At 41.3% G+C, this 23,251-nt stretch overlaps 1 protein-coding gene across 1 annotated transcript in view; it reads left to right on the plus strand.

Annotated features, from left to right (window-relative positions):
• Nucleotides 1–23,251, plus strand: part of XYLT1 (xylosyltransferase 1) — a 104,000-nt gene that overhangs the window by 19,541 nt on the left and 61,208 nt on the right. The window contains exon 2 of the mRNA XM_018571726.1: nucleotides 4,333–4,413. Within this exon, the coding sequence (XP_018427228.1) occupies nucleotides 4,333–4,413 (81 nt within the window). The remainder of the gene's footprint in view (nucleotides 1–4,332; nucleotides 4,414–23,251) is intronic.

A 23,251-nucleotide genomic window follows, 5' to 3' on the forward strand; every position in this document is an offset into this window, starting at 1 on the left:
AAAACGGATACTTTCCATTACATAAAATTAAAAAATTCAAACTTAAGTTATAAACACAATTATATTACCATTAATATTATTAGATTTGCATAATGCAGTTCTCTGTGCGCTCTATTTGCATGCATTTTAATGTTCATAGGTCATGCGATTAAAAAAAAACTGGACTGAGCTGAGTACAGTATTTGTTTGGTACATTGTGTGTCTCTGCAATGTTCAGCTTAACATGAGTGTAAAACTTGTAAAGTAGTATATAAGAGTGATATGAAGATGCCCAAGTAAGTTACCTCTGTATTGAGACCAGCTGTATATTTGTTTAAATAATCTGCATGTAGCAACCTGTCACGCTCTGGCTGGCATCCCACCCAGCTCCTGGCAACCAGTGATGTCAGTGAGCTGGGCGGGATGCTGGACAGAGCCGCAGGACCCAGAGGTAACACCAACAACCACCCTTTGGTAACGAGCATCCACCGCCAGCTCTGTGATACCGACAGCAGAGTGCAGCTTAGCAACAGACAGTTTGATCTCCCCTTTTAACCTTTCTACTACTTGTCCTAGTTGTGTGCATGTTCTATTACAATAGAGCTACAGATCAGAGTCACTGTCAGAAACTAACAAGAAGGGGGTGATTTACTAACCTAAACACACGCACGCACTAGGTGCGTGTTATTTTTACACAGCAAAACGTATTTATCAACCAAAAAGTCTCTAAAAGCATATTTCCACTAATGCCATATATGGAAAAATCATGCACATGATGCATATATAATGCTGCTTCACAGTTTAGACAAAAATGGTTAGCTCATGCATTTACATTCCTGCATTCATCAACGCAAGCAACACAATGTAGAGCTAATTTACACAACATCACCTTGCAATTCATGCAGGGCTTTGCACAACACACCTGCTGGGTGTGTACACACTACAAAGGTGTCTAGATTCCACCAATAGATCATGCTGGGAGGGAACATACTACAGAGGTGTATACTTGTTCGTGACGTGTTTATAAGGTTAGTAAATCAACCCCGAAATGTTCAATGTGATATGCCTGTAAGCACAGCATCTCATTTTACCTCTGTTTCATGTCCCATGTCAATATTATCTCTCATTTTTTCACTGGCATGTGCATCACAAAATATCTTTGTCCTACACTACAACCCTTTAATAGCCAAAGTGTTGTTTTTAAAGAACACAAAAACATCAGAACTACACTTAAAACCTTTAAAGGCAATGAAAAAATAAAAATTAATTATTTGTAGACAGTTACACATGATCTGGCAATGAGTAGTTCCAGAAATGGTGCTGTTAATGCCAGAGACAATGCTGCTAAAGCAAATAGTGTAGCACAGGGGTAGGCAACCTCAGTGCTCCAACTTTTTTGGATCTACAAGTCCAATGAGGCAGTGCAAGACTCTGACGGCCAAAGGTATGACTCCGGAGGCATGAACAGAAATCAGTGATAAAATGGTCCCTGGCATTTGCAAGCATGGCATAGTGCCCCGTAAGGTTTTGACCTACACAGAATCTATTTAGGTGGTGCCATGGCAACATGGCTTACTTATATGTGGAGCACCAATGCTGTTCATAAAAGGGATGTCTACACTGTTTATTGCTCTGGGGTTTTCTGTAGTCTGCTGCTGCTATACATCATTTCAGTTTTATCGTATAGGGAAAATGTATATTTGGCTTTTTTTCCCAGCACTGTAAGTGTAGTAACTTCCAGTATGCATTTTCAGAGAAGCACATCAAGGAAACTCCTTCATGAATCATTCCTAAATTTTCAGCACTAAATTGCATCTTCTCATGCCTTGGAATGCACATTAAGAACTTCGCTATTGAAACTTTTTCATGTGGAAGGATTACTAAGTAAATTCAGTAAATGTCCATTCATCTCAGTAAAATAGAGAACTATCCAAGCATAAAATGTGGAAATCTGCACAGCTTTCTATACAGAGGAAGATTTTTTCTTATAGTTGCCAAGTGGAGATGCAAAGCCTGACCCTGAAAGGCATTTAAGCTCACATGAGTAAACAAGGAAAGAGGGCCTCACTCGTCTCAACTCATCAATTTACGAATTATAGTGGGAGGAAATCTCAGTTCCTTCTGTCTAAGTTAATAGTTAACAGATCATTTATTAGGTTGCTAATTTTATAGTATGGTCTGAGACCATAGTGAAAATGAAATAGGCTGCTATGTATTTTTGCATTGAAAGAGTCTTTCTAGCTAAAATACATTTTTTACTAATACTTCTGTCGATCCACAAAAGAAGTCCCATGCTTCTGTTACTCCATTACATCAAAACCAGAAATTTTAGATTGTAGCATCACCTGCAGGTAGAAATCAGTATTTTGCCATAACCAGTATTACATCCTTAGCCAGTATTCAGTATTTTGTCATAGCCATTCCAATGTATGTACTTCTATCTAATCAATCTATTCTGCAATAAACAGAATGGACTAAGAAAACTGATACCAATAATAATAATAATACAGACGTAAATCCAATATGGTCTGTACACAGCCCAGTTTCTGCTATGTACTTTAATACAAACCATTTTTTTTAGCTGTTCTTTAGTTCTTCTGATTAAAAAAGTTACGCTTACATATTTGTTGAGTTGGGACTAAAAAGTGCAGTTGCTAGTAGAGGTGTAAAAAAAAGCATGTACAAGATACAAAAACAAATTCTAAAAAGTAAAGTTTAGCACTTACTGAATTATGGTGTCATTATACTTTCACTTTTCTTCAACCAAACCATGTGAAGTTGTTGATTATTTCCAGCATCTGAAGAGTAGTCCAGAGACTTTCAGGGTTATTCACAAAAGGGTGAAGAGTTTGGAGAAGGCAGGAGAAGTAAACAATCTAGGACAGCATAGCTGAACTAGAAAGTGAGCTGAATTGGAGAATTTTTCCAAATCAGTTATTTTGGAATAGATTGTTCACTTCTTCTGCCTTCTCCAAACTACTCACCCTTTTGTGAATAATCATGTTTCTCTTTAAGGTATCCCCCAAGCATATTATTGAAAGGATTGTGTGTATTTTTTAAGTTTGCCCTTGAAGCTGCATTAAAAGACCCTCTCCCCAATATACAGTATTTTTATTTATTTATGTTTACCTTTTTTTTTTGCATGTCTCCATGGCAGTGCCCAGCTTCCCATGGCTTTTTTTTTTACAGTAGTTTGCCTATTAGACCTAAAAATGGCCAGTATTCAACAACAAAACCCTTATAGACCTCAAAAGGGTTGTCCCCTGGTGTGCAAGACTTTGGACAAGACGCATTAAATCTTTGCTGAATCAAATGGGCAGGTTTGTCCATCACTACTAGGAGGTCAATGGAAGTTCAGCCTGGAACCAGTTTTAGATCAACTACTGCAAAGAAGCCTCAGGGCAGCTGCTCTTGGTGGCAGGGACTTTTAGTGTACCTGACAACATCTTTGTCTAGGTTTGAGCATTCATAAATGCATAATTAAGAACATCATTTAGAATTGAGTGTATATTGTTTTCACAACAAAATTACTACAGTGCAGTAGGGATGCACAGATACCAAGTACCGTACTTAGTACAAGTATAGATACTTTTCCAGCTCCACGACTAGACTAGAGCTGTCATTTTTAAGAAGTATTGGCTACCTAACAGATATCAATTACTGATACCATTTTGTTTATTGTGACATTATATATGTGACAGTTTTTCTAAAACAATACAGTCTAATGATTTCAGGACAGTGGTGGACACCAGGGCACAGTCACACCTGCAAACACTGCAACCCTGGTAGTTCTCATGAAAATGCCAAGTATCAACACTGGTATCTGAAATGGTATCTGTGCATCCCTACAGTGTAGCCTTTTTAAAAGCATATATTCCAATGACTGTGCTGTTTTCTTCATTGCCACTTTAACTTCCTGAATGTCACCCTTTCAGTTCTTCGTAACTCATTTAAACCACAAGTTCTTCAAGCAATAACAATGTATCATCTTTATATTTTACAATCTACCCTTACATGCTATTCAAAAAGTCTGTAGTATCTGTGGAAACCGTTGATCTCTTTAGACCGTACAGTACAAAAGCTGAAGAACATAACTGCAAGGCTTTTAAGTGTTATAGATGTTACAATAACTTATAACATGTTTCAAGGACACCTTCATCAGGGCATTCATAATGGCAGTCCAATTGGTAGTGAAACATTCCATAAATCATCATTGTGTTTACAAGACCAGTGCTGTGCTTGTCTTGTTCTAGTTTATTACAACATTGTAAACTAATGGGCACCTCCAATAAACATTCAGCTCCATGTATCAGGTTTTATGACCTTAATCTTTTGTATCTTCTCTCTCTACAGGACAAATGACCAATTGGTGGCTTTCCTCTCAAGATATCGGGATATGAACTTTTTGAAGTCACATGGCAGAGATAATGCAAGGTAATTTTAGGTGAAAAGCTACTGGACTATAGTAGTACTTCTTGGTTTTGTCTTAAGTAGTTTGATAATTAACATGTATGCTAGAATAATTTAATTGGAAGGTAGACAATGCCACTGCCAGATTTACAAGATTCTGTGAATATGATTTTCCTTCAAAATAAGCTTTCCCGATGTAAAGAAAGCAAATATTACATTGAAAATGGACTTCTCTATCATTCTTTATTTTAGGCAGTATAAGTTTAAAAAATAGTGTGATGGGACACACTGCCTAATGTCAAGGGAAGAAGGGCCTACTTAATTTAAAGGAGAACTATGAGGTGAGTGATTTACACTCACCCTCATAGTTAGAGCCGACGTGTGACATTGAAACTGTCACACGCCGACTCTATAGATCGGGAACACATACTGTCTTTTGGTCACTTCCCGATCATCTCTCTGCAGAGAGCGATGACTGTCAGTCACCGCTCCCCGCAGGGATTCCCCCCTCTCCGATCCTCCAGCGCTGACAGAAGGAATGGACGGGGGAGGAGGCGGGCACAGCTGTGTTTGCCTTTAGATAGGCAGAGCCTGCTCTCAATCAGCCAGCGGGGTGGATCTCGACAGTATTGTCGGGATCCGGCTGCGGCGCTCTCAACATATAGCAGGCAATAGCCTGCTATGTACTGAGCTTTGGGTCACGGAAGGATGTTAGTTAGTATGTGTCCTACCGTGACCCCAAAGAGAACAATGGGATAAAAAGGTTACCCCATAGTTCTCTTTTAAAGGCATACTTCATTAATAACTACAGTTATTATTCAACACATGTAAATATACTGTATAGACTGGTTTGTATTTTAAACTGCCTCTATTTGCAGTGTATGTACAGTTTGGGGTCTTGTGTCTTTTTTTGGGTCTGCTTTTCTCAGAAGTTTCACATTTATAGAGACATTAGACATTTAGGTCCTGCCCACAGCAACTTCATGCCACACCACCAGAGATATCAGGCATTCATTATGCATTGCTAGTGTGCAAAGTCCCCAAGCTGTTGCTTTGTGAGGACCATCTCACCCTCTTATGGAAGATAGTAGAGCTCTAGAAGGAAATAAAGACCTAAGGTACACTGTCATTTCTGTGATGCCCTGTTGGAATAATATTCCCCTTTAGTGCAGACTGCAGAATCTTTTTTAGCAACAGGTAACAGCACACAGATGTGCAATGAATTATCCTGCATGGTTAATTATGAATAAACATTACCATTGGAGCTCACTGGTTCAGTACTTAAAGTTATTATGCAATAAGTTTCACAAAACAGGCTTAACAGACTGCTAACAGTTTGTGAGTGCTGACATTGGTAGAAGGCAGGTTTTTGTCTCTTGTATGCATTGTACAATTATTAGAAGATTTATACGACAGTTATCAAAATATTCAACACTCTTTTTCAAGCTTGAATAATTATAATAAACATAACAATTCCACAATTAAACACTGTGTACCTCAACTACCTTACAATAACATCTCCCATGTAGCTTAAGCTAGATAAAGACATCAGTGAGTCATGTGTGTATATTGTGACCACAAGTAATTCTAATGATTGGGCAATTGTGTGAAGATTTTCCACTTCTTTAGTACATCAGCCCTACTGTCTAGTGATCAGGCAGATTGACACTAAACTGTAATATTGAAATCTAAAATAGTGAAGCCGCCTTCTTGGCCGTCTGATGTAGCAGAGGTATATGAATCACAGGAGCAACTGAACAGCATTATAAATCCTTTGGCAGCTAACTCAGTTGACATCTGTGTATTTAAGTTTTGTATTTAGCTCTTTGGCTTTAGTTTTGGCAAAACTACATTAAATCATCTTACATGTTCTGCCATCTTTTGTATTAGGAACTCCAGTGCTAAAATCTCTGCACATGAGTTCCCTGGTGTGCACTCCCATGTCCCATTTTGCATAATAAGTTTTAGTTTATTCTTAAATCGGCACTAAATGCAGAAATGAAATAATAAAATTAGCTTCTATTATTTAAATAATAAATGACTGTGTACCTTTTTTGTCATTGATCAGCTCTAAATGCTCCAAAATCTGTTTTGAATTAAGGTGGCTACTTTTCTTCTCCATGGTCCCTATGGATTTCCCCATGGATTTCTTCAGCAGCAGGCTATGTTTCTCTTCCACACTAATATATGTTCTTTGATTTCTCTCCTCCTGGCTTACCAAGGAGGGAGTGTGGGGTGAGCTGCTTGTGATCACTGCCTGTCACAATCTGGGATCAGGCTCAGAGTTCAGTAGCTGAAACAGCAGGCAAATTCGTGGTATAACAGGCCGAGTTTGGTACACAAGCAGACGGTAGTAGTATAGGAGCAGGCAGAACGTAGTCAGGGATCAAGCCAAGGTCAGTAGCCAAAGGTATCAGGTATGAAGTTGAAGACGATGAGAGTAGTTGGTGAATCAGCAGCCAAAGGTCGGTACACGGGTAGCAGTATGAGAGGATTGTATCACAGAGGGAGCAAGATATTGGCAGGAGCACAATAATCTGGCAAACAGGAAGTGCAGAGGCGTGGCTAATATAGGAAGTTCAAGGGAGGAGCAAGGAGTTCAGGTTTACCTGAGGATTACACCTGAGAGCAGGCAAGGAGCTATCCAAGGTTTCAGAGTGGCCCATCAGGTAGAGCCACCGCCAGACACAGCAGAGGCCTTGGGATGACATCCTGACACTGCCTTTTTTTACAAACTTTCTGAAGAGATTCATCATGTGAGCTGTCACCAGCCTCATGCTTTCTTCTGAATCTCAGCTCAATGCTGAATTTGGTCACACACTCACAGAGGATATGGCTCCTACATTTGCAATAAAGTTGTTTTTCTGTGTAGATTGTTGTAAATGTGATTGTTTGTTGTAGACTTGTAAAGCTGTTGTAAGAAGTTTTGATAATTCAAAGCATTGCAGAGGAGCAAGCAGTGAAGCTGTCACAGTGTGTATAGTGGGGAGGTGAAAGGAGGCAGCAGTGTGCAGTGAGAGATGATTCCTCTCTGCCTCATGTGAGTTATAGGCAAAGAAAGATGTGCATGTGCCCAGAATCAGTGTGCACAGCTCTTACTAAGTGACAGGAAGTGTCATTGGAGAGAAGAGCAACGGGAGCAAGCACAGCAGATTTTCTAAAGGGATTAAAATAGTAAGACTTTATTTGAAAACATAAATAAATGTGGCGTTGGAGAATGTTCATTGTGTAGATGTGTACAAGGAGAAAAAAAACTGAGGGTTTGTTGTCACTTTAAATTGTGCAACTGAGTAAGGACACCTGGAAGTAACCATTAATCATGTTGCAGGATGAGTAAGACTTTAACATAGCTGGGAACTATGTCAAAAAGAACAGGACAGGTGACTCCTTAACCTCCCTGGTGGTATGACTTTTTCTTTTAATTTTTTCCTGTTTTCGTTCTATTTTTATTTATTTTTTTAAACTTTTGAATCTCCCGCCGGTTCCGCCCCCCTGCGACGAGGATGCTCGCAAGGGACGGAACCCGGAAGACGGATGCCGGCATCGGCCGGAGGACACAGCGCGGCTAGAGGGACAAGGTAAGAGACGCGCTGTGTATTCCCGAGTGTGGCTCGGGGTTACCGCTTATGGTACAGAAAATTAACCCCAAGGCACACTCGGGAATACCGCCATGGAGGTTAATATACCTTTAACTGAAATATCTCTTTTGGATGTACTGACCCTTTAATATTCATGCCAACCGAATACAGTTATAAAATGAAAAAATATATGTATAGATAACCTTTAAAAAGAAAACTCCTTTACGAAACCTCTAATGGAAAATCTGGGTAACGGGGACGAGCACATATTCAGTGTATGCTTCCAGTACAAATCTTTAGACTTTCTCAATGTAGCTGCTCTTCAATATACTTACAACTCATAGATTTCTTTTTTCATATTTTTATCGAATTTATTTTTGCATTTACTCCAAACCACCTTGTCCTACTTAAAAAAAAACATGGACATGTTGAAGAGCACCTTCACTAAATATTTTAGCGAGAACAGATAAAAGACAAAGATAAAGGTGAAAATGGTCCTTCATCTCAGCATGATCAACATTATTTCCTTGAGACATGGGATGCATTAACAGCAAAAATTGCATACATGAGTTAACTGTGGTAGACTACATCTGCAAGATCTTTTCCCGGGCCTCTTTGCAGGTTGTTAAAACCTTAGTGAAATCCCCCTAGCTTTCTTTTATTTAGAAGGTGGAACAGCTCTAATCTTAATGCTACCAGAGACAGAGAAAATGACAGTCCTGCTATATGTTATTTTATAGCCGATATCAGTTTGATGTTGAACAAAATGGACGCCTCAGAGAGCGTCAAATTTTATCCGTGTATATTATAATTTTTGTTAGCATAGTAATGTCTTACACGTCCCTAGTCACCTACAATATGAGTACGTTTTAATGAGAAAAATAACAGTAAAACAAGATGCAGCCAATATAGCGCAGCTGGGTAACTCCTATAAATTAGATGCTTTCATATGCTACAATTACACTACCAGGAATAGACAAATCTGTTAGGATGCATAACGTTAGGTCATATATGATGTTATTTTAAAAATGTATTCTGCATCCACTGAGATAACAGCATATTGAATAACTTGAGTTTTAATGTAGATGTCTGTAAACGTCCAGTCTAAATTGGATAGTAACAACTGGCAGACATTTTTGCTGTAGCAGCAAGCTATACAAATGACATACTACAGTGTTTTGTTTTTTTTTGTTTTTGTTTTTTTGTTGAAGAAGCTGCAGGGCTAGTAATTCTAGTCTTATAGGAAACATTTGCTAGGACAATGTTGAGACTGCCATGTTGAGACTGCCATTGCTGACCTCTACTTTCAGAGTTGTTGCTAGTAAGCTTGCTTTCATGATGATCAAAAGTATTCAGATATTCAGAGTTTACACAGACTTTACTTCCGCCATGCTTTTTCCTGGTCCGTGACTTAGTAAGTAATGATATCAGAGACAGCCAGGCAGCTAGTATTTTCAGTAAGAGGTTAGCATTTATAGTACATTTTGTAACTAGGGACAGAGGCTAAGCTGGGGATGGAGTCTTTCCTACCTGTGCATCACCTGTCTGTCTCCTGCACTGTGCAGGAATAAGCTGTCAAACTAATAGCTCAGGCCCACAGATTACATTGGGATATTGCAGCTCTTTGTAAACAGCGGCACTACACTCCAATATCAGCTGACCCCTCTGTACCAGGTGCTCTGTGTGCTTCACCGGGTAGATTTTTTTTTCCTTTCAGGATCAAATATCTATGAGCATCTGATTTAAACTAAAAGCTTGCAATACTGTGTGACACACATTGGCACCAAACGGCAGTGGCGTAGCGTGGGGGCACTTGCCCCCGGAAGCCAGTCTAAAGGGGGCGCCGGTAGGGCCGGATTTTCCACAAGCTGCTCTCGCTGCTGCATACAAGCAATCTTGTATGCAGCCTGCTTGTCCATCTGCTCGTTCGTGGCCACCGCCTGCATCCCTCCCACACCCCCCGCCGGCCGGAGATCCTCTCTTCAGAGCGGGGAACGTCCGTTCTCTGCTCTGTGTAAACAGTGAGAGGGGAGAGCTGCCTTCCCCTCTCAGCTGTCACAGGAGTTCCAGCACAGTCACAGTGCTGTGCTAGAACTCCTGTATTGGAAGTGACAGGTTAAATAAAGGGAACCTGTCACCTCCAAATGCTATCACACAGGGGCTTGTTAGCTCTTGTGTGATAGCAATAAAGTTAAGTGAAAAAAAATTAAATAAAAATAAAAAATTATTATTGATAACAAAATTATAAAATAAATACAAATGATAAAAAGATAAGTAAAAAAGAATTAAAATAAAAAGATAAATAAGAAAGTAAAAAATTATAAGAATTTTTTTTAAAAAAAAGTAAAATAATAAGATAAATAGAAATTGAAAAAATAAAAAAGTAAAACATTTCATTAAACAATAGCCTGCTATGTACTGAGCTTTGGGTCACGGAAGGATGTTAGTTAGTATGTGTCCTACCGTGACCCCAAAGAGAACAATGGGATAAAAAGGTTACCCCATAGTTCTCTTTTAAAGGCATACTTCATTAATAACTACAGTTATTATTCAACACATGTAAATATACTGTATAGACTGGTTTGTATTTTAAACTGCCTCTATTTGCAGTGTATGTACAGTTTGGGGTCTTGTGTCTTTTTTTGGGTCTGCTTTTCTCAGAAGTTTCACATTTATAGAGACATTAGACATTTAGGTCCTGCCCACAGCAACTTCATGCCACACCACCAGAGATATCAGGCATTCATTATGCATTGCTAGTGTGCAAAGTCCCCAAGCTGTTGCTTTGTGAGGACCATCTCACCCTCTTATGGAAGATAGTAGAGCTCTAGAAGGAAATAAAGACCTAAGGTACACTGTCATTTCTGTGATGCCCTGTTGGAATAATATTCCCCTTTAGTGCAGACTGCAGAATCTTTTTTAGCAACAGGTAACAGCACACAGATGTGCAATGAATTATCCTGCATGGTTAATTATGAATAAACATTACCATTGGAGCTCACTGGTTCAGTACTTAAAGTTATTATGCAATAAGTTTCACAAAACAGGCTTAACAGACTGCTAACAGTTTGTGAGTGCTGACATTGGTAGAAGGCAGGTTTTTGTCTCTTGTATGCATTGTACAATTATTAGAAGATTTATACGACAGTTATCAAAATATTCAACACTCTTTTTCAAGCTTGAATAATTATAATAAACATAACAATTCCACAATTAAACACTGTGTACCTCAACTACCTTACAATAACATCTCCCATGTAGCTTAAGCTAGATAAAGACATCAGTGAGTCATGTGTGTATATTGTGACCACAAGTAATTCTAATGATTGGGCAATTGTGTGAAGATTTTCCACTTCTTTAGTACATCAGCCCTACTGTCTAGTGATCAGGCAGATTGACACTAAACTGTAATATTGAAATCTAAAATAGTGAAGCCGCCTTCTTGGCCGTCTGATGTAGCAGAGGTATATGAATCACAGGAGCAACTGAACAGCATTATAAATCCTTTGGCAGCTAACTCAGTTGACATCTGTGTATTTAAGTTTTGTATTTAGCTCTTTGGCTTTAGTTTTGGCAAAACTACATTAAATCATCTTACATGTTCTGCCATCTTTTGTATTAGGAACTCCAGTGCTAAAATCTCTGCACATGAGTTCCCTGGTGTGCACTCCCATGTCCCATTTTGCATAATAAGTTTTAGTTTATTCTTAAATCGGCACTAAATGCAGAAATGAAATAATAAAATTAGCTTCTATTATTTAAATAATAAATGACTGTGTACCTTTTTTGTCATTGATCAGCTCTAAATGCTCCAAAATCTGTTTTGAATTAAGGTGGCTACTTTTCTTCTCCATGGTCCCTATGGATTTCCCCATGGATTTCTTCAGCAGCAGGCTATGTTTCTCTTCCACACTAATATATGTTCTTTGATTTCTCTCCTCCTGGCTTACCAAGGAGGGAGTGTGGGGTGAGCTGCTTGTGATCACTGCCTGTCACAATCTGGGATCAGGCTCAGAGTTCAGTAGCTGAAACAGCAGGCAAATTCGTGGTATAACAGGCCGAGTTTGGTACACAAGCAGACGGTAGTAGTATAGGAGCAGGCAGAACGTAGTCAGGGATCAAGCCAAGGTCAGTAGCCAAAGGTATCAGGTATGAAGTTGAAGACGATGAGAGTAGTTGGTGAATCAGCAGCCAAAGGTCGGTACACGGGTAGCAGTATGAGAGGATTGTATCACAGAGGGAGCAAGATATTGGCAGGAGCACAATAATCTGGCAAACAGGAAGTGCAGAGGCGTGGCTAATATAGGAAGTTCAAGGGAGGAGCAAGGAGTTCAGGTTTACCTGAGGATTACACCTGAGAGCAGGCAAGGAGCTATCCAAGGTTTCAGAGTGGCCCATCAGGTAGAGCCACCGCCAGACACAGCAGAGGCCTTGGGATGACATCCTGACACTGCCTTTTTTTACAAACTTTCTGAAGAGATTCATCATGTGAGCTGTCACCAGCCTCATGCTTTCTTCTGAATCTCAGCTCAATGCTGAATTTGGTCACACACTCACAGAGGATATGGCTCCTACATTTGCAATAAAGTTGTTTTTCTGTGTAGATTGTTGTAAATGTGATTGTTTGTTGTAGACTTGTAAAGCTGTTGTAAGAAGTTTTGATAATTCAAAGCATTGCAGAGGAGCAAGCAGTGAAGCTGTCACAGTGTGTATAGTGGGGAGGTGAAAGGAGGCAGCAGTGTGCAGTGAGAGATGATTCCTCTCTGCCTCATGTGAGTTATAGGCAAAGAAAGATGTGCATGTGCCCAGAATCAGTGTGCACAGCTCTTACTAAGTGACAGGAAGTGTCATTGGAGAGAAGAGCAACGGGAGCAAGCACAGCAGATTTTCTAAAGGGATTAAAATAGTAAGACTTTATTTGAAAACATAAATAAATGTGGCGTTGGAGAATGTTCATTGTGTAGATGTGTACAAGGAGAAAAAAAACTGAGGGTTTGTTGTCACTTTAAATTGTGCAACTGAGTAAGGACACCTGGAAGTAACCATTAATCATGTTGCAGGATGAGTAAGACTTTAACATAGCTGGGAACTATGTCAAAAAGAACAGGACAGGTGACTCCTTAACCTCCCTGGTGGTATGACTTTTTCTTTTAATTTTTTCCTGTTTTCGTTCTATTTTTATTTATTTTTTTAAACTTTTGAATCTCCCGCCGGTTCCGCCCCCCTGCGACGAGGATGCTCGCAAGGGACGGAACCCGGAAGACGGATGCCGGCATCGGCCGGAGGACACAGCGCGGCTAGAGGGACAAGGTAAGAGACGCGCTGTGTATTCCCGAGTGTGGCTCGGGGTTACCGCTTATGGTACAGAAAATTAACCCCAAGGCACACTCGGGAATACCGCCATGGAGGTTAATATACCTTTAACTGAAATATCTCTTTTGGATGTACTGACCCTTTAATATTCATGCCAACCGAATACAGTTATAAAATGAAAAAATATATGTATAGATAACCTTTAAAAAGAAAACTCCTTTACGAAACCTCTAATGGAAAATCTGGGTAACGGGGACGAGCACATATTCAGTGTATGCTTCCAGTACAAATCTTTAGACTTTCTCAATGTAGCTGCTCTTCAATATACTTACAACTCATAGATTTCTTTTTTCATATTTTTATCGAATTTATTTTTGCATTTACTCCAAACCACCTTGTCCTACTTAAAAAAAAACATGGACATGTTGAAGAGCACCTTCACTAAATATTTTAGCGAGAACAGATAAAAGACAAAGATAAAGGTGAAAATGGTCCTTCATCTCAGCATGATCAACATTATTTCCTTGAGACATGGGATGCATTAACAGCAAAAATTGCATACATGAGTTAACTGTGGTAGACTACATCTGCAAGATCTTTTCCCGGGCCTCTTTGCAGGTTGTTAAAACCTTAGTGAAATCCCCCTAGCTTTCTTTTATTTAGAAGGTGGAACAGCTCTAATCTTAATGCTACCAGAGACAGAGAAAATGACAGTCCTGCTATATGTTATTTTATAGCCGATATCAGTTTGATGTTGAACAAAATGGACGCCTCAGAGAGCGTCAAATTTTATCCGTGTATATTATAATTTTTGTTAGCATAGTAATGTCTTACACGTCCCTAGTCACCTACAATATGAGTACGTTTTAATGAGAAAAATAACAGTAAAACAAGATGCAGCCAATATAGCGCAGCTGGGTAACTCCTATAAATTAGATGCTTTCATATGCTACAATTACACTACCAGGAATAGACAAATCTGTTAGGATGCATAACGTTAGGTCATATATGATGTTATTTTAAAAATGTATTCTGCATCCACTGAGATAACAGCATATTGAATAACTTGAGTTTTAATGTAGATGTCTGTAAACGTCCAGTCTAAATTGGATAGTAACAACTGGCAGACATTTTTGCTGTAGCAGCAAGCTATACAAATGACATACTACAGTGTTTTGTTTTTTTTTGTTTTTGTTTTTTTGTTGAAGAAGCTGCAGGGCTAGTAATTCTAGTCTTATAGGAAACATTTGCTAGGACAATGTTGAGACTGCCATGTTGAGACTGCCATTGCTGACCTCTACTTTCAGAGTTGTTGCTAGTAAGCTTGCTTTCATGATGATCAAAAGTATTCAGATATTCAGAGTTTACACAGACTTTACTTCCGCCATGCTTTTTCCTGGTCCGTGACTTAGTAAGTAATGATATCAGAGACAGCCAGGCAGCTAGTATTTTCAGTAAGAGGTTAGCATTTATAGTACATTTTGTAACTAGGGACAGAGGCTAAGCTGGGGATGGAGTCTTTCCTACCTGTGCATCACCTGTCTGTCTCCTGCACTGTGCAGGAATAAGCTGTCAAACTAATAGCTCAGGCCCACAGATTACATTGGGATATTGCAGCTCTTTGTAAACAGCGGCACTACACTCCAATATCAGCTGACCCCTCTGTACCAGGTGCTCTGTGTGCTTCACCGGGTAGATTTTTTTTTCCTTTCAGGATCAAATATCTATGAGCATCTGATTTAAACTAAAAGCTTGCAATACTGTGTGACACACATTGGCACCAAACGGCAGTGGCGTAGCGTGGGGGCACTTGCCCCCGGAAGCCAGTCTAAAGGGGGCGCCGGTAGGGCCGGATTTTCCACAAGCTGCTCTCGCTGCTGCATACAAGCAATCTTGTATGCAGCCTGCTTGTCCATCTGCTCGTTCGTGGCCACCGCCTGCATCCCTCCCACACCCCCCGCCGGCCGGAGATCCTCTCTTCAGAGCGGGGAACGTCCGTTCTCTGCTCTGTGTAAACAGTGAGAGGGGAGAGCTGCCTTCCCCTCTCAGCTGTCACAGGAGTTCCAGCACAGTCACAGTGCTGTGCTAGAACTCCTGTATTGGAAGTGACAGGTTAAATAAAGGGAACCTGTCACCTCCAAATGCTATCACACAGGGGCTTGTTAGCTCTTGTGTGATAGCAATAAAGTTAAGTGAAAAAAAATTAAATAAAAATAAAAAATTATTATTGATAACAAAATTATAAAATAAATACAAATGATAAAAAGATAAGTAAAAAAGAATTAAAATAAAAAGATAAATAAGAAAGTAAAAAATTATAAGAATTTTTTTTAAAAAAAAGTAAAATAATAAGATAAATAGAAATTGAAAAAATAAAAAAGTAAAACATTTCATTAAAACTAACCCTGCCGCCACTGCCACCTGGTTGCCATTCTCCATTGGCGGGGATGGAGGCGCAAAAAGGAACCTGGCCTTGGGGCAGAAGAGAGAGTAAGGGGGGCGCAACTGGCTGCCGCTCCCCCCCTCCGCCGCTCTGCCAGGCCGGCCACACTGAACTGTGGCAAAGCAGTGCCTGCACTGGGCTCAGTCAAGTTAGGCAACCGACTCAGCACACGCTGGGGTCTAACAGCTGCCTAGTTTTTGTAATTATAGAGCTGAAGATTTGGCAGCAGCAGTGGGAGGAACGCAGGAGTAGAGGTGAGCTTTCTTTCTAAAAATCACTGACCCCGATAAGTCAATTGGGGGGGAGGCGAGAGAGGTGGGGGGTCAGTGTACAAAGAGGTGGTGAGAGAGGTGGGCACAGGGGAAGAGATGGGGGGGGGGTCAGTGGAAACAAATGTGGTGAGAGAGGTAGGCACAGTGGCATGGGAAGAGCTGCAGGGGATCAGTGGATGCAGAGCTGGTGGTGGGAGAGGTGAAAGGTGGCACAGTGGCAGGGGGAGAGCCGGGGACACGGTGGACGCACAGACAGTGGGGGGGGGGAGACATGTGCACAGTGACAAGCAGAGAGCCGCCCAAGGCTAGCATCGGTGGCAACGGCGGGAGGATCACAGGGGTAGAAGTCAGGTGAGCTTTATACTGCATAGCTGGGATGAGAAGTCAAATGAGTTCTGTACCTTAAACTGGGAAGAGAAGTCAGGTGAGCTTTGTACTCTAAAGCTGGGATGGGTTATGGGTCTGTACTACATAACTGAGATGAGAAGTCAGGTGAGGTCTGTACCCCATAGCTGGTATGGGAGATTAGGTGAGCTCTGTACCCTATAGCTGAGATTGGAGGTCAGATAAGCTCGGTACCCCATAGCTGGGATTGAAGGTCAGTGGCAGATCTAGAGAGGAAGGATGGCAAAAGGGTAATTTTTGCAGGGGGGTGTGGGGAAATTATCATGAATACAGAGGAGCAGCCCATTAATGAGGACCAGGTGTTGGCTGTGTGCTACCAGTGTGAACAGGAACTGACCCAGAGCTCCCTGGCACCGTGGATCAGGGTACGGGACCCAGCACCAGTCCTCTATGGATTATGGTGTTCTGCATTGCTGTTTAATGCATTGCTGAGATTTGTAGTCCTCTGTAGATGATGGTGTTCTTCTATACAGTGGCAGAACTAGCAGGGTCACAGCGGTTGCACTCAACAAACGGTTGCACTCACAGCGGTTGCACTCAACAAATATGATGGTAATGTTACCTATACTACATATGACTATGTGCTTAAGTACTACTTCACTTGCATCATGTGCTGTGTTGATGCTGTAGTCTGCATTTAAAGGAGAACTATGGGGTGAGTGAATTACACTCATCCCCATAGTTAGAGCCGAAACTGTCACACATCGGCTTTATTGATCAGGAAATGAGCGAACACATACCGCTGCTCACTCACTTCCTAATCATCTCCCTGCAGAGAGCAGTGACTGTCAGTCACTGCTCCCCGCAGGGTTCCCCCCTCCCCTTTCTGATCCTCCAGCGCTGACTGGAGGAACAGACGGGGAGGGGGCGGGCACAGATGGCTCTGCCTCTAGATAGGCAGAGCCAGCTGTCAATCAGCCAGCTGTGTGGATCTTGACAGTATTGTCGGGATCTGTCCCGGCTGCGGTGCTCTCAGCATATAGCGGGCAATAGTCTGAGTTTGGGTCATGGGAGGATGTTAGTATATGTCCTCCCTGTGACCCTAAAGAGTTACCCCATAGTTCTCTTTTAATTCTAAAGCTTTTCTTGGTTTGCCCCACCTCCACCCCTGATAGTAGTTCATCTACCATTTAGTAAGTGTATCTTTATGTAAAAATTAATATGGATGTGTTTCGAATGCTTGTGTAAAGCAGAATCCCGTGCAGAATTTCTATTAACCCTTGCAGTTGAGCTATCCCCGCACTGCAAAGGTTAACTGTTTGTTTGTTTGTTTTGTCTAGGTCCCAAAAATATATATATTTACTCACCTGAGTATATACTCATCTGATCCTCTGAGCCAGCTTGCTCTTAGGCTGGTCCCTGGAGCCTCTCTCCACTTCCATTGCAGCAGTCTAAGGTCCCATAAATCATCATGTTCTATGCATAGTGTGTAGACGTGAGGACGCTGAGGAACATTTCAGTGTTGCAGCGTAGGAGGAAAGAGGCTTCAGTGACTGGAGAAGCAGGCAGCTGCCTCAGTGGTTCAGGTGAGTATAACTTTTTTTTTAAGCATGTAGACAAAAATTAGCACAAATGGGTAGCCCCACTGCAAGGGTTAAGAACTCTTTTCACTAGAGTTATTCTTTAATATACATGGGTAATAAAGCCACAGAGCTACATTGATGGATGCAACAACCTCCCTTCCCCATTCATACAAAAACTCAAACTTCCTGTGTAATTTATGGCAGAACCTTAACCTTCTTCATGTCTACATGCACAGTCCACCAAAAATGGCTTCATATGAAATGGGACAGCAGTCGATGTTTGCCTTTGTAGCTTCTGGCCAAAACCAAGAAAGGGACCTCTTTGTGATCAAATGCCAAAAGCACAGGTCCAAAATGTAATTAAAGTAGCAAAACACCTTTAAGACAGAAGTGTCCATGCTTGTGTTATACATTAAGCTGTTGTCAAGAGAAGCAGTGCAAGGGGATGATTAGAGTATTAGTCTTGCAATCAATGCCATTTAGCTATGCTATGAAAAGTCAGACAAAGAGATAATTCTGAATAGGACAGCAGATATCAGACATGTTTCATTCTGATCTGAGATGAAGCTGTAGTAAGCAGCATATAATCAATTACTATATGGAGAAAGTATGCAAAGCATATCAATTATGAGGATGGAAATCACATTAAAATGTCTAGTGGTAACAAAGACTTCAATCGAGATCCTGAAAGAACTGTCTGTGTAATTGCGTTTATGGTCAGTACAGAATGAGCAGAATGTTATGCTGATTGATCCAAAGGTATTAGCCTGCCATTGCGATGCAATGTCATGAACTGTACAACAACAAAATTGATTAAGATGGTTATACTTTCTTATTTAAAATATGTCTGTCACTGCAAAAAAGATTAACATAGCACATGTTTAAAGTACGCACACCTTAGTTATAGGCTAATAGGGAAGTGTGAACGGCAGGTGAGGGTGTGCCAGCTTCTACACTATGATGAAGTATTGAAGCTGGGCAAGTAAAGGGCCAGGGGTTTCAGGGGACACACAGCAGAAAGCAGAGGGTACATGCAGGCACTTCAAAACATGTCATTTTAGACATGCCCAGGTAAACGTAATCTGTTGCAACCCTTACTGTTCTGCATCCAGCATTCATGCTATATCTGGCACTAAGTCTTGGTACTAGTCTGGGTAATAGTTTCTCTGCACTGGCACCCCAATAAAATGGCAGCAATTCTGCCATTCAGGAAATGCTTCTCTTGCCAACACCAGAATGATATCCTCATCTGAGCTTAACTTCATTTCAGGGACAGCTTTTTAATGATAAAAGAAACATCTTTTAAAAAAAATACTGCTGTTGTGTATTATGACTTGCAAAATTGTATTATTTTATTTTTATTAAAAGGTGCCCTTAGGGATATATAATATGTGCAAATAAACATATTCTGTCATATCTCAAAGTCCCTATGAGGCTGTTTTAGGTATTAATCATGTACATCTCAGGTTTTTTTTTTAATATCCTCCCCGTCATCCCTTTATCTCCCCACATAGCCCTGGTATATATTTTCCATGATTTTTGGCAATATAGGAATTTAATGTGTGATTATTTGGGGTAAATGATCACGACTTTAGGGGTGTGGTCTTAATACTATATATATTTTCTAAAATGAGGAAATATGAGAAATAGAAAGTATGACAAGCCACACATACTTTGATGTTAGAGTCCTTTTAAAATATGTGGGACTCTATTGAAGAGATTAACCCTCACTTTTGTCCTGCTGACAATGGTTTCACCAGACAGGATGTGAGGGAAAATCTACAACAAGGAGGCAGACAAAAAAAACCACTTACAGGGGTTCTTGTCTTCCCCTAGTCCCTTGGTTCTCAACTGGTGGGTCACAACTGGTGGCCCGTGTTCAGTGGGTCGCCGCATGCCTTCCACTTTTCTAGGTGAGAGACTCCTCAGCCTCCCCCTAGTGCAGCACTGTCAGTTCTTGCGCCAATCAGCCATTTAAAATATGCTACCTGGCGCCGAGTGTCAGCTTGGGGTGGGGTGGGCCCCGAGGGAGCTTGATCCATATATGCATTGCTTACATCTCCCTCGCATGTCCGTTAGAGGTGCCTGGATATGACTTCATATTCTGGCTTCTGGCACCTCTACAGGGCATGCAGGGGAATTGTACAGGCAAGGCATATATGGATGGAGCTCTGTCACAGCCCAACAGCCCACACTGGACCCCAGGCTGAGGATCCACTCCAGTTCTCCTAAGGTAGGGAGACTGGGTGGATCTTAACCACTTGCTGACAGGGGTGTTAAACCCCCTTCCTGGCCAGGCCATTTTTCAGTATTCAGCAATGCGGTACTTTGAATTACATTTATTCAGTCATGCAACACTATACTGAATTTAATTTTATACAATTTTTTGGGGACAGATAGAGCTTTCTTTTGGTGGTATTAAATCACCACTGGGGTTTTTATTTTTTGCTATATTAAGGAAAAATTAAATGAACGGATGATCCGACACTCTCGGCGCAGAGATGGGGGGCCCGCTGGCCGCTGGGTACCGATCCGGCGCTGGGCCCCCTAGAGCCCCAAGGCCCTGGTGCGTCCGCACCGCCTGCACCGGCGGTAGTTCCGCCACTGCAGCCAGGAGTCTACAGTGGACATGTTTAGGAATATCCTTCTTGTATTCAAACAAATATATTTTTATGTTGGATAAGTAGGGGATAGTTTGCATCGGGTATAGAAGCTGCGCAAAACTAATCATTCAGATCCAGTGACACCTGCTTAGCAGAGAAAGTGGGAAGTCACGCCAATGGTGTAGTTCTTGTGTAATAGTTTTAAACAACGGACCGTAATTTAAGTGATACAGATCAGTAGCTCTACTTGAAATGTGGATACCTAAATATGTTATGAAACGTTTTTGAATTGTGATGGCGAAGTCTGGAGGCCATTTAGATGTATCTAAGGGACTACTGGAGGATAACATTAGAAGTTCACTTTTGTGAAAGTTAATTTTTAAACCTGAGAAGAAACCAAAATGAGATATTTGTTGTAGGATTTTAGGTACCTGAGAGGATGGGTCAGAGAGCAGGAAAATAATATCATCAGAAAATAGTGCTATTTTGACATTGTGTGATTGAAAACCAAAGAACATCGAGGACGAGGAGAGGGAGCGAAAAAATGGTTCTAAGGCCAAATTAAAAAGCAGAGGGGATAAAGGGCAGCCCTGTCTTGTCCCCTTATAAAGTGAAAATGAATGGGAAAAGGAATTATAGCATTGGATGTATGCAAGCCCTGGGAGAAGAGTATTTAGTGGAAACAAAGTTCAGAAAAGTACCAGTAAAACCCATATGTTGCATTACCATGGATAGTCATTGCCAATTTACATTATCGAAAGCCTTCTCCGCATCCAGGGCCAAAAGTGCCAAGGAATGGGAAGAAGGCTCATTCAGTCTAGGGCCATAAGAATTGACCATATTTGAATAGTTCTATGTCTTTTGGAGATCTAAGGAGAAGGTCATGATGGTGAAGCAAATGGTCGCATGCTTGCTTGTATAGCTGACAACCAAGATGACCTAGTGATGGGGGTGGGATTATGTTTGGAAACTAGATAGGTTTGTGTGTGTGTCCAAATTGCACACAAAAAGTGGGAGGAGCTTAAAGGGAGATGGTTAAATAAATCCTGAGGCTAAGGAAATATGTTTTAAAACTTGTTTCAAAAGTGACATGTATATACCTCAGTACAATACCGTATTTGGCGGCATATAAGACGACTCGGCGTATAAGACGACCCCCTACTTTTTGTGTTAAAATATAGGTTTTGGGCTATACTCGTCGTATAAGACGAGTATAGCCCAAAATAATGTTTAAATGCACCCACTAACCTCCATGGCGGTATTCCCGAGTGTGCCTTGGGGTTAATTTTCAGTACCATAAGCGGCAACCCCGAGCCACACTCGGGATTACAGTCTCTTACCTTGTCCACGATCCCCGCAGTGTCCTCCATCTTCCGGGTTCCGTCCTTCAGCTACATACAGTATACCGCGCTGAGCCTATCATGGCAGGCTTTGTATTCATTAATACAAAGCCTGCCTTGATTGGTTCAGCGCGGTATACTGTATGTAGCCGAAGCTACATACAGTATACCCGACGTATAAGACGACCCCCAATTTTCGGGCGATGTTTTTGGGTCTAAAAACCTGTCTTATACGCCGGCAAATACGGTAATTAGAAAAATGAAATGCTTTTATTAAATATGCTTTCGTACACACTGAAAATAGACAGAAAATTAACACTTTGAGGGGTATTCACAAAGCTGCTGAAGGCAGCCGAGTGAGTAACCCACCTGAAGTGAAGTGAGCCGAACGCTGTTCGGTTATTCACTTCGGGCTTGTACAGCTGATTTCAGCCGTACATGGACTGGCTTCGTTTCAGATGAACATGTTCAGCATGTTCGACTGAGCCGAAGTGAAGAACACGTTCGACTCAGCCTATTCTCATAGGGGCCGAACAGCAGTGAGCGGCATTCAGCTCGGCTATTCTGCTCGGTACCTCCGTGGTAGCGAGCAGAATAGAAAATCAGTGAAAAGGTTTGATTTTTTTTTTTATGTAAATAAATGATACATTTTAAAAAATAAATAAAGATTTCTTTAAAAAAAGAAGAGTCTTCTAGCAGGTCCCGGCCAATGAATAATGACGTCAAGGCCGGCTCCACCCAGTTGTCATTGTTTAATGGCAGTTCAGCGTCCCCAGGTAACCTCGGGAGGCTGATCTGTTATTGCAACTGGGTGGGACCAGCCATGAGATCACGGCTGGCTCTGCCCAGCTGTCAGTTGTGAGGCTTTCGGCCGGCCAATGGCCTGCTTCGGCTCGGCCGACTTCGGGAGCTGTACGAGCTATACTGATTAGTCCGTACAGCAGCCCTTCAGTTTGACTGAACCAAAGGGCTCCGGCGGCCAAAGCTGGCTGAAGGATCAGCCGGAGCTACGGCTGATCCTTTGGCTAGCTTTGTGAATAATTCTCTTTATCTGAAGCTGGTTTTAGGAGTACGTAATGCAAAGAGTGCAGGGATCAATAATATGTAATGTACAGAGTACAGAAATTAGGAGTACAATCTGACCAGATGCAGCTGTCAGGAGTGTGTAATACATGGAGTCAAGGATGTGTAATGTGCAGAGTGCAGGAGTCAGGAGTACTTAACACAGAGAGTGCAGGGGCAGGAGTGTATCATTTATAAAAAAAGTTTGTAATGCACAGAGTGAAGGGGTCAGGGGTGCAAAGGTCACAGAGTGCAGGGGAGTATAAAATCTCTCTCACAAGCACTACTCTCCCCCACATTCCCCTCCTTCGCAAAAAGTAATT

Source organism: Nanorana parkeri, unplaced genomic scaffold, assembly GCF_000935625.1.
Source record: "Nanorana parkeri isolate BGI_ZX_2015 unplaced genomic scaffold, ASM93562v1 scaffold1821, whole genome shotgun sequence".
Lineage (NCBI taxonomy): Eukaryota > Metazoa > Chordata > Amphibia > Anura > Dicroglossidae > Nanorana > Nanorana parkeri.